The sequence below is a fragment of the Cervus canadensis genome, chromosome 31, assembly GCF_019320065.1.
Source record: "Cervus canadensis isolate Bull #8, Minnesota chromosome 31, ASM1932006v1, whole genome shotgun sequence".
NCBI lineage: Eukaryota > Metazoa > Chordata > Mammalia > Artiodactyla > Cervidae > Cervus > Cervus canadensis.
This window is the reverse complement of record NC_057416.1, coordinates 23,716,895-23,733,185: the sequence shown is the minus strand read 5'-3', so window position 1 is coordinate 23,733,185 and position 16,291 is coordinate 23,716,895. Positions and strand designations below refer to the sequence as shown.

The following is a 16,291-nucleotide window of genomic DNA, read 5'->3' as shown; positions in this document are numbered from 1 at the left end:
ATAAAGGCCACTAAAAGCCACAGGGATATACACATGTGCCCTCAGGTAACACTAAGACTTTCTTAAAGGTGAAAAATGCTGTATGTAAACTTTATTTTAGATATCAGGTATGTTTTATCTCATGTAACACTACTGACTCTTATATAATCCAATCTTGTATTATAACTCTGATGAAAAACAACAAAACACATGAAAATCTTAAGATGTTAGAGCTGAAAGGTAAATCTGAGTTCATGAGGCCCAAACCTGTCATTTCTTAAGCTAAAAGATTGAGAACTCAGAGATATAAAGAACTTGCCACAATCACAGTTAGTAATGATTTTAACTTAAAACTTGGTCTTTCAATTTCAATGTTCTGCTTTTTCCTACAATGCCACGACCCAAAAAGATGTGCATAAATTTTGTTTTTCGTTTTTTTTTTTTGCATTCTGAGGGAAAAGTATCTTAAATTGTAAGATATAAATATAAAATAAGTGAGCATATCGAAAGAAATAAATGTTTGCTGATTTATTTAAAAAATTTCACTTGTTCTTCCAAGTAGCTATGAAAGAACCATTTTCAGTAATCTACCTGAGAAAAGACACAAACTTTCTTGCCCAATAGATAATACGCACTCAGTTATATAACAGGCACTGCGTTATATTTTCGCATAGGGTATTTCAGTTAGCTACTAGTACATAACACACTACCCCCAAAATGGTAGGTTACTTGGGTGGTTCTTCTGCTCTGTGTGGTATGAACTAGGTGTTAGGATGGTTAGTGTCACCTGGAGGCTAGACTGGACACTCAACTGAAGCTAAAAGTCTAGGACACGTGGAGAGTTAAGAGTCATTCAGAGGGTGCAATGAATTGAGAGAATAGCACTGAAACATGTATATTATCATATGTGCAACAGATCGCTAGTCCAGGTTCAATGCATGAGGCAGGGTGCTCAGGGCTGGTGCACTGGGATGACCCAGAGGGATGGGATGCGGAAGGAGGTGGGAAGGGGGTACAGGATGGGGAACACATGTAAACCCATGGCTGATTCATGTGAATGTATGGCAAAAACCACTACAATACTGTAAAGTAATTAGCCCCCAATTAAAATTAAAAAAAAAAAAAAAGAAACAAAGAGAAAAAGAAAAAAAAAAAGGAGTCATTCAGACCCTTAACCAAGCTCGGTGGGGGTTTTTGGCTAGAGGCCTCAGTTCTTCATCTTCCACATGAACTTCCCACACAGCTGCTTGTGCTTCCTCACGGTGTGGCATCTGGGTTCTAAGAAAGAGCATTCCAAGAGCAAGAAACTGCAGCTACTAGGCCAATTCCACGGGCTAGTCCCAAACCTGGCAGAGCATCACTTCAACTTTTATTTTCAAAGCAGTCCCAGTCGTTGTTCACAGGTTGTGTGGGAATGGACCAGTCAAGATCATAAATAATGAGAGGCCTGGTTCACTGAGGGATCTTCAAAGTAACAATGTGAGGATTGTTAATATCCATTCCAACATGCTATTTAGAGAAGACTTACACTGAAGGAGAAAGCTGTTCATCAAGAACACTGTATTAGAATATGACAAATTCATATAATCCTAAAATTTAAGTATGAATACAAAAAACATTGCACTAATCCTAGTTATCCTTTGTACCTCACTGGATATGCTTTATGGAATTCAAATGAACATCATGGCATTATTTTTCAGCCAAATATTAATTTTTAATAAAGATATTCTTAAAATGGGTATATGTGTCTTATGAACACATTTCTTAATTTATAATCTGCAAAAATAAATTTATTTATTACATGTGATATGGAGTGGGCAAGGGACAAAGACCAAGTTTCAAGATAATTAATTCAATTGAATGTGTTACAGATTACCTGGTAACCTACATTTTATTCAAATGCCACCTAGGACTGAGCTTGGATAATATACAATTTAAGTGGAGAACTGGGGACTGTTAAAGTACTCAGAAGTATGTATGTGCATGCTCACTCAGTCATCTCTGACTCTTTGTGACCTCAGGGACTACAGCCTGCCAGACTCCTTTGTCCATGGGATTTCCCAGGCAAGAATACTGGAGTGGGTTGCCATTTCCTTCTCCCGGGGATCTTCCCCACCCAGGGATGGAACCTGCACCCCTGAGTCTCCTGCAATGGCAGGTGGATTCTTTGCCACTGTGCCACCTGGGAAGCTCCAAAAGTATGTGTATGTCCATTCTAAATATGCTGAAAAGCTTTAAAAAATGTATCAAAGAAGTGGGGATCTAATTTACTGAGGTTCTATTGTGGGTTATATTAATCACATAATTTCATTTAATCCTCTCAAATGTCTTGTGGAAGGGGCATCATTATCTCTATTTGGTAAAGAATACACTGAAAACTGCAGTGCCATAGCCACACGCTTAGAAAGCAGACAAGTAGAGAATAGAATCCATCTGTTTGGCCTCAAAGCCTATTTGCTCTTTCAACTCTATCACACAGCTTTTTATGGTATCTTCGAGGGATGGTATTAAACTCTACTTTACTTCTGATTGATCTCCATTAAAAAATAGTTTTTAAACACTTTACTTTTCTCCATTTCCATAGTCTTATTCATTATTAACTATTTTATGGAAGCAAACATTTACACAGTAGAAATCTGACATTTAAAGAAACCCTTCAGTAATCTTTCTGAATTTAAAACATGCTTCTCCAGTTGTCTTTCATCTAAATTTGTGGTTTCTTACAGAAGAGCATACATGTCTAAATACTAATGCCTTCAAAATAAAAGAGCTAGGGAAAAAACCCTCACCTCAAATCTACATTTTATAACTCTATCACAGCAAAAGGAATCACATTTTTAGGCATTGGCTTCAATGTCTAGGATAGTATCTTAATCATTCCATCAATTTTGAACTCCGAGTGAACCAATAATATTAAATACACAGTTAGCTCCCATGACACTAGAATAGTGACCTATACATGGTATGTATTGAGTGTAGACTGAATGAATAAAAGGAGCAGAGAGAAACCACCAGAAATCACACTGAAAATAATGAAAATAAAAATTCCAACCAAACTTTACTTACTTTCAATATTTAGTGATGTACAGTTACAGCAATGGTAGGCATAGAAAATGCATGCAAAGATACATATTTCGGAATACATACAGTAATGTCAAACTCCAACCTATTCCTTGTTATAAGGAGGGGATAAATTTAGGATATTTATTTTGGAAGGGGATAAAGGCAATCAGGAAAGGGACACAGACCTAAAAGAATTCTGAAAAGGGTTGAGTGTTGAAATAATTTGAGATGTATTCAAATATTTATTTTCATGCACTGTAAAATCCTTATAAAAATTAATATTGAAAAATAAGATGACCACCATCTTAAATTTACATATCAAACAAGACTTGAATATTTGGATAATTGCTAATAAAACATCTGATCTTGACAGAAAATGCTGTAAAGGGAGATTAAAGGACAAGAAACATAAGTTTAAAAATACAGGAATTATAGAAGGGAAGCAATCTGTTTTAAGGACCTGGTCACTACAATTCAAAATAGGAAACTGGAATGCTATGTCTAACTATATCAATGCCCTATGTTTCTAAAACGGCCAGTATTAGAATACACGTATAATTAAATGAAAGTAGCATTTTAAAACAAAACATCACTAAAAACTTTTTTGCCTTTGCTTTTTAGGGAAAACAACAACTGGAAATTTCTAGAGGAGTCAAGCTCTGCTTTGATTTACATGTAAAATAAAACAAAATATAACAATACAAATTACTTAAAACCTTATTTACTATTTTCAGACTCTACAGGTTAGAAAACCAAATGTCTGTCGGAAATAAAAGTTTTAACTGCTCAGATTATTACTTAATTAGATAATCATCAAGTCACAGTATAGAATTAGGGGACTATTTAAAATTTACACTGTCATTGTATAAGCCCACATATTACTTGAAAAAGGAATACTGAAGTCTAAAACCCCCACATACAACTTGGCAATTTCTCCACCTACTAGTTAGTGTATAAGGAACACTTCTTTTCTAAAAACATTTCAAAACTAACATTTCCATGGGCTTTTAAAATTTACAAACCAGGAATCATAGTAACAGAGCCAACCAAAGATTCAGTTAAGCATTAAGACAGTCATTTTAAAACCTTTAAACTGAATCTGATTCTGCACTGTGCTCTAAAATGCAAAGTCAAGAAATGAAACTTCATATACCTTACTACATATGTAAAACACCTGTGTCCTCTTGTTAATATACAATCGGACTTCCTTAATTCTAGATAAACAAATGAATTAAATGGCCTGGAAAAATACTGAATATATCAGGTAGACTCGTAATTTAGCAGCTAGATTTGTTTACACATTCTCTTGACATCAACAGCAAGAAAACAAAGAGATTTTCATAACTAAAGGATCTTTTCCCAGCCTCCCTCAGCACCTAGATTATCTACCATTCTATGGCTTCAGTGCAAGTGGTCCATCTAATAAGAATTGCTTTGTGCCATAAAGTAAGGTAATATATAAATATGCACATTATTCAATTTTAATCATGAAATTTTATTTGCATTTTGCATATTGATGAACAATATTGAATGATTTTTTATGTTTTATGCATAGCACCAAAACCTAATAAATGCTTAAGTCCAACTTTCTTTTTCTAGATACTTTGAGAAAATTGATAATCTAAAAAAGTATAGGAGCACATTTTGGAAAATTATTGCATTATTTATATGTTACGAGACCTTCAGTATAATAATAATATTTGAGACATTTAAAATTTTCTACCTATTAAGATATATAATTCTCCCCTGTGTTATAATTACTCAAAAATAAATTAACAAAATAATACTAGTAATAATATATAGTAACAGAAAACACACAATTTCCCATTGACATACTTCTGAGTTAAATTCCTATATGGCAAAGAGTACAGATGATTTTTTTTCACTCGAAGGATAAAATTATGTTCATTGGGGAGCATATTCGTAGCCTAAGCTTCTTACATGCAAAGTGCCAGGAATGATCTGGTACAAAAGAGAGCTAATAGACGAGTAGAAGAAAAAGATATGTATGAATAACTACAATTCAAGAACTCTGTGGTAAATGCCACAGAGTAATACAGAAAAAGAACCATAGGAATTTGAATGAGGAATGTATTAGTTTTATGTACAGGAATAAGGAAAGGGTTTCCTCCTTTGGGGAGAAGGAAAAATAAAGAAGTTCTATCTATTTGTGTAGGGTTGAGGCAGAGAGAAGAAGTAATTTGTTAGTTATCAGAGTTCACGCTCCTTAATTATTATAATTTACTGAGCCAGAAATGGGGTTGTCAAGGTATAAGGGTGAGGAAGGGAGAAATAAGGCTGGGATAGAAACTGACTTCTGTTACAGTAATCTCACATCAATTCTGTAATATTAAAACGGCTGTGAGAAACTGAAGCAGGCTGGGTTCTCAGAGAATTCTGTCTTAAGATATAGCTGCACTTACAGATAAGACGGTCTTTTTCTGCGTAGTGATAAAAGTCACCTATCTACTAGGAGGATCCAAACAAAACCTGGAACTCAAAGTAACTCAAGAAAGTTAAAATTTCCAAAGCAACTTCAAAACTGAAGAGAAAATGAGCAGTTATCATTTGAAAACATCTCCCAAAAGTCATTCATAGTACTGAATAAATCTTTGCTAATTTATAGCTTAATTTATACATAGTTTAACTTTCCAGGAAAGTAGAAGTCTCTCTCCATTAATTCAGAGATAAATGGAGACATGTTAGATGGGTAAATGTTAGGCCATGTGAAGTGATATTCAAGCCATCTTCAATAACAACATATATTCAGAAGGATTCAATTCAATGCCACTATTATATGAATTTCATTAGATAGGGATAAGAGTGTGAAGGCAGTCACGGAAAGCTGAATAATTTTAATCTATAAAATTATCACTCAGAGAAAAATGATTTTTTAAAATGCAAAGCAGTTCATTATTTCTAAGGGGGTACCATCCTTCTGATACCATCCATAGCATATTTTTTATATAAATAATTCCAAAGCAGTTAATTATTTAAATATTAGGTACAAGATAATTTTCTTCAGTGTCTACAGTGTACTTTAAAATTGTTTTAGATTTTAAAAATATAAAAGCCATCGTTTAACATTAAAAAATTAATCTTCATTTAAAAAAGACTTTATAGTACAAAGTACTTTTAGGTAAACCACTGCAAAACTTTGCAGTCAAATACCAAAGGCTATAAAGGGTTACATTTTCAGTCTAAATTCAGCAAGAATACGAAGCAGAGAATGAAGATACCAACTGCATATTTCATATATTACCTTATGACAAGTGTATATTAATACAGGTATTTTTCACTGCTCTAATCTACTTTCTTTCAATATATAATAACGAAAACTTAGCCAATGCGGGGGGGAAAAAAGCAGGGCTGTTACAACAGACCTGAAAAATCATTAGCATTTTCTCAGCCTGAAAAAGTATTGGTTATCTAGTAAACAAATTTTCCTCTGCCAGAAAGAAACAAACAATACGTATATGCTAACAAAGCTGGGCAATCAGGACATAAACAAAAATTTTTAATTTTCATCATCACACACAGAAAATAATATATGTTGTTATAATTGTTATCACCGAAAAAGCTGCAGTTCCATTTAACAAATAACTTTCAGTGTCTGACATTTAAGAGAAGATGCTTAAAATCCTTGCTTCACCAGCTCTATGAATATGTCACAACTGCCAATAACAGATACGACAGCATTTAATTTACAGTGAAAAGATGCCAGTGAAATGCAGCCATATATATGTGTGTGTGTATATATACGTATACACACACACATATATATATGCCAACTTCAAAAATTTTAACTGTAAAGCAAAAAGAAACCACTGAAGGGGAATATTACATCTTAAATGACTTACCTTTCGCCCATCACTTGCATGGCAATTCACATTTAGAGGAGTCAGTAAAGCCATTAGTTTTTCTTCATTACCACTCCTACAAAAAGGTAGTAAGTCAATTCCTATAAAATTACAGTGCTTCTTATGAATATTTATAGATATTTTTCACGACAGGATGGAAAATCATATGACTTCTTTGATTTCTTTTATATGGTTCTGAATGAATGTCTTTTGCTATACTTAATTCAATTCAATCAATATATTCCTAATTAATTCCTGTTAATCATCATATAGTGGTATATCTTAGATAAGGGAGCTTTCTACATTATTATTTGTTTTGCTTATCTGCATAAAGTCATGTTCTTAATTTCAAACAAACTTTAGTCTGATAAGTGATCTAAAACACTGGAGTTAAATATACTTACAAAATGTTTTAAAAAGCTAATCAGTTAAACTATAAATGATTAAGAACAAAAGAAAATGGATGAGAATTTTAACATTTACTTTATGCCCCTCATTGAAGCTTGGCTAGAAAAATTTCCAGAGAAAAATACAGATATAGTTATTTAAATACTCCTAGAATATGAACCGAAAAGCTGGGCAACTCGGGTTTGCAGGTACCTTAAGAAATGTTCCAAATAAAATTAACCTTACAATCATCACCATATTGAAAGACAGTCTCATTTAATACACTAACTGTGCAAAATAAAGTATACAAAGATTTAGTATAAGGTCTTATCTACATTATTGCATAAAATCCAAGTAAGACAATAACATGCTTTAATTTTTATAGTCCTCTACCTGCCCTCCCCCTTTTCTCCCTTAAATGCCTTATACTCACTTAAAATGAATGGAATCACTTACCTAGCAGCTTCTAGGAGTTCGTCTTTCTTGTATTCACCTAGATGATTGCAAAATATCATGCTGTTAGCATTTGGCAGAAGACAGATTAAGAAATGCAGTAGGCAGCAAATAGAGAATTAAATAGAGAAGAACAGAAAAAGAGAGTCCACACCCCGCTGGGTGATGGAGCCGTGACGTTAGCCAGCTTGTGAAGGCAGCATCACCAGTGCCTTGGAGACGGGCAGCAAATTGACGCAGCTTCTTGTCCAATCCTCAGATGAAATAGCTTTCTTCAGACGACCAATGAATGCTAAATCTCGTGTCCAGAAACACATTCCCTCTGATAACAGCATGCCAGTTGAAGACAATGTCCCCTCCCCCCTTTTCTATTCAGACTGTCACAGTATACTTGTGAAGCATAATACATTCTGAGACAAAAGCAAAATAATGTGGCTGTTTAAAGGTACAAATTACTAGTCTTCAAAAATCCTCAATTTTATTTTAATGACATGGAAAGTTTTTTTCCAAAAAAAAACAAAAAAACCAACCACACAACCATTAATTACCATTGCTGAGCTTTATAGCAGTAGAAAAAAAAATCAGGATCATGAAGCCTTTGCCTCAATAGGGTAAGTCTGTAGACTAGAAATACGTGAACTACGTACCAAATGCTAAGAATCCCTTAGAGGCAGTGCTCTAAAAACCCATGAATACGTTCTTAAATGACAATAATATTCTAGCATGCTGCAATCTACACTTTATGCAAATTCAATACCAAATTTTAAAAACAATAAATCTTAAAAATATCTTTTTAAAAGGAGACTAGGGTCTCTGAGAATGAGCAGACATTCATCTATTAAGATGTGGATAATATTTTTCCATTCTATTGCTTAACATACCAAAGACTGAAAATAGGTATATACTTCAGAATTTTCAACACAAATTTCTTAGGGCATTCAAGAACTTAAATGCAAGTCTTTGCCAGCACAATTGAAGGACAAGGAATTTTAACAATATAGAGTTTGCTCACTGAATGAATAAAAAGAACAGCTAGGACCATGATTCAGCTGTAATATGCTGACTCAGTTTGCTCTATCATTAAAGAAATAATTATATAAAATGTCTAAGCAAATAGTTATATGAAGGCAAATATTAAGTGCATATACATATATATGTATAATAAATAAAATTTTAGATTAAGATGTTATAATTCTATTAAGAAATAAGCTTAAATTACTTTTTAAAATCTTATCACTTATAAACATGAATTTCTTTGCATTTTGTTTGCTCTGCTACAGAATGTGGAATACTGATGCAAATATTTTAAGGACATCTCAGGATCATTAAGCACATGTTTAAATTCTATAACCCTTCATTAGCAATTTTTTTTTAGTTTAAACATGTCTCTTGATTCTTGGGTTAAGATTTTATTAAAATCTAGAAACTGTAAGCAGTAATTTTCAAATCAGGAAAAAGTTGTTAAATATATATTCTCTCCTAAAGGAATTTTAGATACCAATAAAATCATGGGTTCAACAATATATGTGAATAAGCTAGAATGCTTGCTTCACAATAAGAGTTTGCCTTTCCAATTTCCATATATTACATCCCAGATTCTTCAACTGATTGACAGTTTGAAATCTATATTATAATCCCCTAGCAAATAAGGTTCTTATCTTTCCAAAGACAAAAAAATATACCCTTATTAAATATTTTAGGTGGCAATATGGAAGTGAGTGAGTCAATTTAAGATCCTTTTGAGAAAATGGTTCGACCCATACCCTCAAAATGCCTTAAGAATCAAGAGCAAAGTAAGTGAAATTATGGAAGTAACTATAAAAGTCACTAATTTAGTCAAAAAACATTTATTTGAAAGGCCTATAGGCCAGATTCAAAACTGAAAAAGACACTATCATTTCTGAACTCAAGGAATAATAGTCTATTAAACAAGACAAACAAGTAAACCAATGATGAGAGTAGGAAATGAGTCTTACAGAGTGCTATAAAGAGTTTAAAGGCTAGTCTAAAGGGGATAAATAAGAAGCAGGCTAATCGTAGTTCAAGGAAGGTTTCCTGGAAGAGAGAAAACTTGTGCAGGGTTTTTAAAGTAAGAACAGGTGATACTCAGATAAAGGATGGGGGAGAAGGAAGCAACCAAAGGAAAAGAAATGAGAGAGGAAATGGCCACTTTAAACCTGAAAAAAGGACATTTTACAGGGAACTGGGTAAAAACTAGGCAGAGAGGAAACAGAAAGATCACATGAATGGCACTCTAAGAAGTTTGAACTTTATTTTGAAAACAATGAGAAAATACTGAAATATTTCAACAAGGAGAATGCAAAGTATATTTAAAGATTTGTAAAAGTTCTGTGATTAAAGTCTTTCTATATTCCACGCCAGTGAACTTTTTGTTGGAGAGGAAAGTGGCCCAAAGCGGGGGTAATGGGAGGTGAAGACAATAAATTCTGGCATAGCTTATATTCTGGAGTAAGTTATACATTGCCTGAGATACAGTAATCTGAAATTGAGAACTGAAAGCAGCTACTATTAAAATTAAAGTCACAGTGAAGCATGACTCCAATAACCTAAGAAATAAAATCACATAGAATTTGGGATCTTTAAAGTTCAAATCAATCCTCTTACATAAACTTCTCATCTGGTATAGCTTATTGATGTTTTCTCCAAAAGGCACTTTTCTTGAGGGGGGGGGGAGTTATTCCTTCATGGTTAAACTGATAATAAACCAAAGCTTTCAAAAGGAAACATATAAGGACACCCAAAGCTGTCAGACTCAGGTATTACAAATGACTTTGTACTCTTGCAGTTAGAGATCCTACTACTTTAATCAGCTTTTCTGCAATACATCCCAACATCCACTATCTGGTGCCCGAGGACCACAATCCATAAACAGTGGAAGCTATTTTTCAAATGCTACACTGTAGGAACAACTAGCATAATGAATTTAGAGTCCCTCACACACTCTGACAACAAATATGAGCTACTTAACAGCTAAACCCCTTGTTCTATTTCATTTTAGCTGCGAATCTGAAAATATTCTGGCTGAGATTCTGATGCTTTATGGAGCATTTATATTCTTTAATCACATCCAGATAAAGGCTAGCAATAAATCAGCCAGAAAGGAAACCAGGCAATTATAGTCAAGATAATAGCATTCAGGAAAGGACAAAATAGATGGCTTAAATTTTTTTTTTATTAGAATAAAATAAGTGGGATAAAAAAAAAAGCAAGCCACAAAGTTTACTTTCCAAAGGCTGGACTGTTTTTATTAGTAAAAATGGTTTATTAGTATAAGTACTGACAGGATGCATAGAAAGATAAATACACACACGCACACACACAGACGCCGACACACAGTGGGGGACAGGGATATGAGTTAATGTGTTAAAAAGAGTATGTTGTCAGAAAGAAGGTTAAAAATGAAAGTTAATAAATAAAGGTTAAAAGTAAAACTCCCCTTTGTATTTCTCTGAGGTAGGTAGAAACAACTTCTCTTTCACTTACTGTGAAGGCAAAATTACTTTGTGAATAAAAATGAAAAACTGAATCAATAAACAGTCATAATTATTGACTTATCTCAATTTCAACATCTTAAAGTGTTTTTGTCCCTTTCTTCAGCAACTGACAGGATTCAAAGCAGACTAAGTTTTCTAAAAATGAGTCATTTGCTTTTGTTGACGTTGAACAACATGGAAAGATTATGAACATAGAAATCATAAATTCTAGAAGCAATAAAGGACTAAAAAAGAATTGCAACCTTTCTTTTTTCCACTTTGAAACCACGCATAATACATGCCTATCAGTAACATTTCTTGTTAGATGCAATGAGAGGGGATGTAATTTGAAAGTCACCTTTCTCCTGTCACCTCATCCCCAATTTCAGAATTGCTTTCCTAAGGGATCATCAACATATTCATTTACAGTTAATGAAACTGATGCCAAGGCAATTAAATAAATTGTCTCAGGTTTCACTGAGTATTATTCACTATCTATCAAGCCCTGAAAAATGCTAATATGTGAGCAGAAACTAACCATATCTGAGTTTTGGAAGAAGTGACATAAACAAAAGAAAAAAGTAACAGAACAGTAACAGCAATAAAATAGTTTTAAAAACAATGACAACAGCTAGTTTTAAATGGGCTGAACATATTTATATAACATAAGCCAAACATTTCCATCAAAACTGCTTTAAAGTAGTGAACTTTCACATGAGCTTGTAAACGTGGGCCCCCCTACCCAAAAGTAAGTATGTAAATTTTACATTCTAGTTTAAAATTTTGGACCAAAGGAACAGGAATGAAGAAAATGTATTCTAGGTCTATTAAAATGATCAATGCATTTTGCATTTCCCATAGCATGCATTAATTTCTTATGCTTTAGGTTTCTCAAGAGAAGAGCTATGTAAAGTCTTCAGTCAAGAATCTCAATTAACAAGTTTAGGGACTCAGGTTGCTGAGTGCCAAAACCATGAATTGGTCATTCTCATATAGATATTTCTCACTGAAGTGCCAACAAATACAAGAGATGAACTGATTCTTGTAACTAAACTGACAATCAATATGGGGAAATAAAATATCAATTTAGGTGACAAAATCCATTGTGTTTTCACTATTAGATTTGAATATTTAAAAACAGTTATGTAGCTATGGAAGGAATTTCACTGAAGCACCAGGAAATAATCTAATCTCAAGATGTTAAGCTAGGTCTTTGATATCTACCATACAGAAGCATGACCCTAGGAATGACTTGACTTCTCTCTCTGAAATTATTTTTTGAATTATTTATTTCAATTATTTGTTAATTGAATTTATTACTTCTCTCTCTGAAATCTTTCATGAACATTTTCAGGACAATACTAGGGGGGAAAAAAAATCCCATAGTATTAAAAGTTCTCAATGCCTACTTACTATTTCTGAAGCCTATCAATCTTGCTGCTCATTCTGATTCTGGTCTCAAAGTCCATACATTGGCTAAGTCTAGAATCGTGATCAAATTAAACACTCCACATCAGTGCTAAACATGGGAAAATTGGGGGCTTTAAAATTTTAGGTGTCAACAGAGTATTTTCCTGGTGGAGATCCTATCTTTCGTCTTCTACAACTTTGACCTTTCTAATTAGCTAACATTCAACCTGTGCAACATAAACTTAAAGCTGTGCTGTCCAAACAGTACAGCTCGAACAGAATTTTCCAATTTTTTAGGAAAATGGAGATGTCCCAATCCCTGCAGGGCAGCTGAAAATCAATTTTCAAAGATAAAAGCTCACCAGCCCCACCAAATACAACTATACTATCTTATATCGTAATATTTATGACAACAATTACATGTTAACAACAACAACAAAAAAAACAATGTCCTTAAACATTTCAAAAACATAATATTACATCCATAACAAAGGTCCTACAAAAAAAGAAAATAATGCGGTCAATAGATGATTGTTAACAACCAGTTTCTTTGTATGCAGTAATATGTCTTCACTTAGCCCCAGCAACATCTCAGATATATATCCCATTTATGGACATTTAGCAGGGTTCCTGGAGAAGGCAATGGCACCCCACTCCATTACTCTTGCCTGGAAAATCCCATGGATGGAGGAGCCTGGTAGGCTGTAGTCCATGGAGTCGCTAAGAGTCGGACACGACTAAGCAGCTTCACTTTCACTTTTCCTTTCATACAGTGGAGAAGGAAAAGGCAACCCACTCCAGTGTTCTTGCCTGGAGAATCCCAGGGACGGGGAAGCCTGGTGGGTTGCCATCTATGGGGCTGCACAGAGTCGGACACGACTGAGGCGACTTAGCAGCAGCAGCAGCAGGGTTTTTCAATGAAGAATGAAATGGCAACCCATTCCAGCATTTTTGACTGGAGAATCCCATGGACAGAGGAGCCTGGCGGGCTACAGTCTATGGGGTTGCAAAAGTGTCGAGCAAGACTTAGCGAATAACCAACAACAAGCAGGGTTTCAAATAATTTATACCTATTTCTGACATTCTGTCAATTGCATTTGCTTCCTTGGTAGCTCAGACAGTAAACAGTCTGCCAGCAGTGTGGGAGACCCAGGTATGATCCCTGGATTGGGAAGATCCCCTACAGAAGGAAATGGCAACCCGTCAACTGTATTTGGAATGTAACTCAAGATTTTTCACTGATATTTTTAGTTAGTTAAAAATCTTAGTACTAAAAATTGGGACATAACTACAAACACACACTGGCCAAAAATGGGGCTTCCCCGGTGGCTCAGATGGTAAAGAACTCTCCTGCTAATGTAGGAGACACAGAGATGTGGGTTGGATCCCTAGGTCAGGACGGTCCCCTGGAGAAGGACATGTCAGTATTTGACCATTTTGATTATGTAGCATTCCATTATATGAATGCACATGAATTTGCTTATCCATTCACTAGCTGATAGATATATGGGTTGTTGCCAGCTTTTGTGATCATGAATAAAGCTACTAAAAATTCAGGCAGCATTTTGTATGGACCTATGTCATCATTTCCCCTGAGCAAATACTTAAAAGTGTGGGGGTGCTAAAATGTATAGTAAATGTTAAACTTTCTAAGAAACTGCCAAATCACATCTTTTTTAAAATCTGAAAATTTCTTAATTCTAGAATATAAACATGCCATCTATAGAAAGGAAAAAGAACAAAAGAGAAGAAGCTGACTAATGAGAAATATGACAGTACTGCTAGAAATCCCACCTCACAGCTAGAAATCACATTCTCGCCTTTTTGTGAGGAGAATTCACCTAAACTGAGCTAACTGCACAGCTTTTAGTTCTTCATAGCTCACTTATTCTAGCTTTTGTATTTTTTTAAATAGGCAGAATATATATTAATAAAATTGACCTCTTCATTCAAGGACTGTTTTGTATGTCGTACCTGTGAGCTCAGAGCTATAAGAAGACATGAACAAAGCATATTTTGATTTATAGGTATCAAATTGTTATCTGTGAAAAGAAAATTACTTTCCTGCAGTCCTTGCTCTTTATCAGGATGGTTGGCCTCTCAATGCATCAGCCTACTGAGGGCCTGGAGTTTGGAGAGATACTGATTTGGGATTGTCAGACTGCTGCCTTCTTACATTAGATATAAAAAATTAAGGAAACTAAAGTTAACACAGAAGTACAAGTGACTACTGCATGAATGATATAAGAACTATCCTGTCTTCATTGTAATTATTGTGTATGATTGTATTTTATTCTTTGTATATTTTGTCCTGTTAACAAAGTCTCTGAAAGACACAGTAACTTTGCAACTTTGGTCATTTCAGGAAGCAGCAATTACAATTTACTTCTTTAAGCTGCAAATGCTTAACTTACTCTTCTTTCTTATATTTCCCTCAAGTATCACTAAATCTCTTATTCACAGTTAGAGTTAATTAACCTTAGTGCAACCTGAGTAATGGTATTTTATCCTGGGCATAATCTTTCTCATGCAAACTCTCTTTTTTAAAATACCACTCATTTATTAGCTCTCTTTTGAATAAATTCATTTATTCATTTAACAAATATTTACTATCTATAACATGCCAAGTGTACTACAGCTACTACTGAATCACGTATTGAAACTTGGAATTAGTAGGACATAAGTGATGAAATTGGAGCTAGCATGCGAGGAATGGTACCAAACCTGTAGGATATGGTGTCAAATCCATAGGATAAATAATTAAGAACTTATTTAGAATGTTGCAGTGCACAATTGTTGTTGACGGAAGCATATCACATGTGCACACAATAACTGTCAGGTATATTAAGGAAAAGGGGTTGAGGATCTCTTATAGGAGATAACAGACCTAAGCACTATGCTCTTAAAGCTTTTAGGTATTTACCATTGACAGTGAGAGAGGGATAAAGCCCTTGAGTGTGTCTGTGTTAATAAAAGATTTAGATCAGGGAAATGATAGAGCCTAACTTTTGGGCATCATGAGCCATTTTAAGAAGCTAATGAAAGTAGCTTTAGATCCTCTCCCTAGGGAGAAAATTCCTTGCACATTTGAAGATAAACTCTGAAGTCTGTGAAGTTACTACAGGTTAAGAACTACTGTTTAAAAAAAGTACCTTTGACTTACACTCGTTGATTTTAAATACAATCTTAAGGCAGGCTTGGCAAGATAAATTAGTTTGATATCCTTATTTTATACATGACTCAGTTAAGACCCAGAATAATCAAATAATTTGCCTAATATTTTAAAACTAGGTAGTGGCAAAGCTCAGACTAGAATCTATCCCCTTTGACAGTATTTTTAATTGGAATAATATGGGGTGATTTCATGAAGACACACACAACCTTGGCCACACAGTCTTGGGCAAGTATTAACATGTGGAGATGGACTAGAGTTTAGATAATTATCAGTATGAGGAAAGAAGTGCAGGAAAATGGAATACATATTTGGAGAAAAGTGACTGATGTCAAATTTAGAGTATATGTTGGGAAGATGAAGTGGAATGGGGAGCATTGAAAAATTATTTAAAAAGTAAATTTATTCTATATTTTAAAGGATTCTGAATGTTAGGTTGTAGAGTTGAACATGATTTTATAAGGAATAGGAAC

The 16,291-nt window shown here is 34.2% G+C and overlaps 1 protein-coding gene across 1 annotated transcript in view; it reads right to left on the bottom strand.

Moving 5' to 3' along the window:
- The window catches only part of TNKS (tankyrase), a 155,141-nt gene that overhangs the window by 68,365 nt on the left and 70,485 nt on the right, over positions 1 to 16,291 (bottom strand). Inside the window, exons 4-5 of the mRNA XM_043454621.1 lie at positions 7,746 to 7,782; positions 6,903 to 6,978 (exon numbers count right to left, since the gene is read on the bottom strand). Coding sequence (XP_043310556.1) covers positions 6,903 to 6,978; positions 7,746 to 7,782 — 113 coding nt within the window. The remainder of the gene's footprint in view (positions 1 to 6,902; positions 6,979 to 7,745; positions 7,783 to 16,291) is intronic.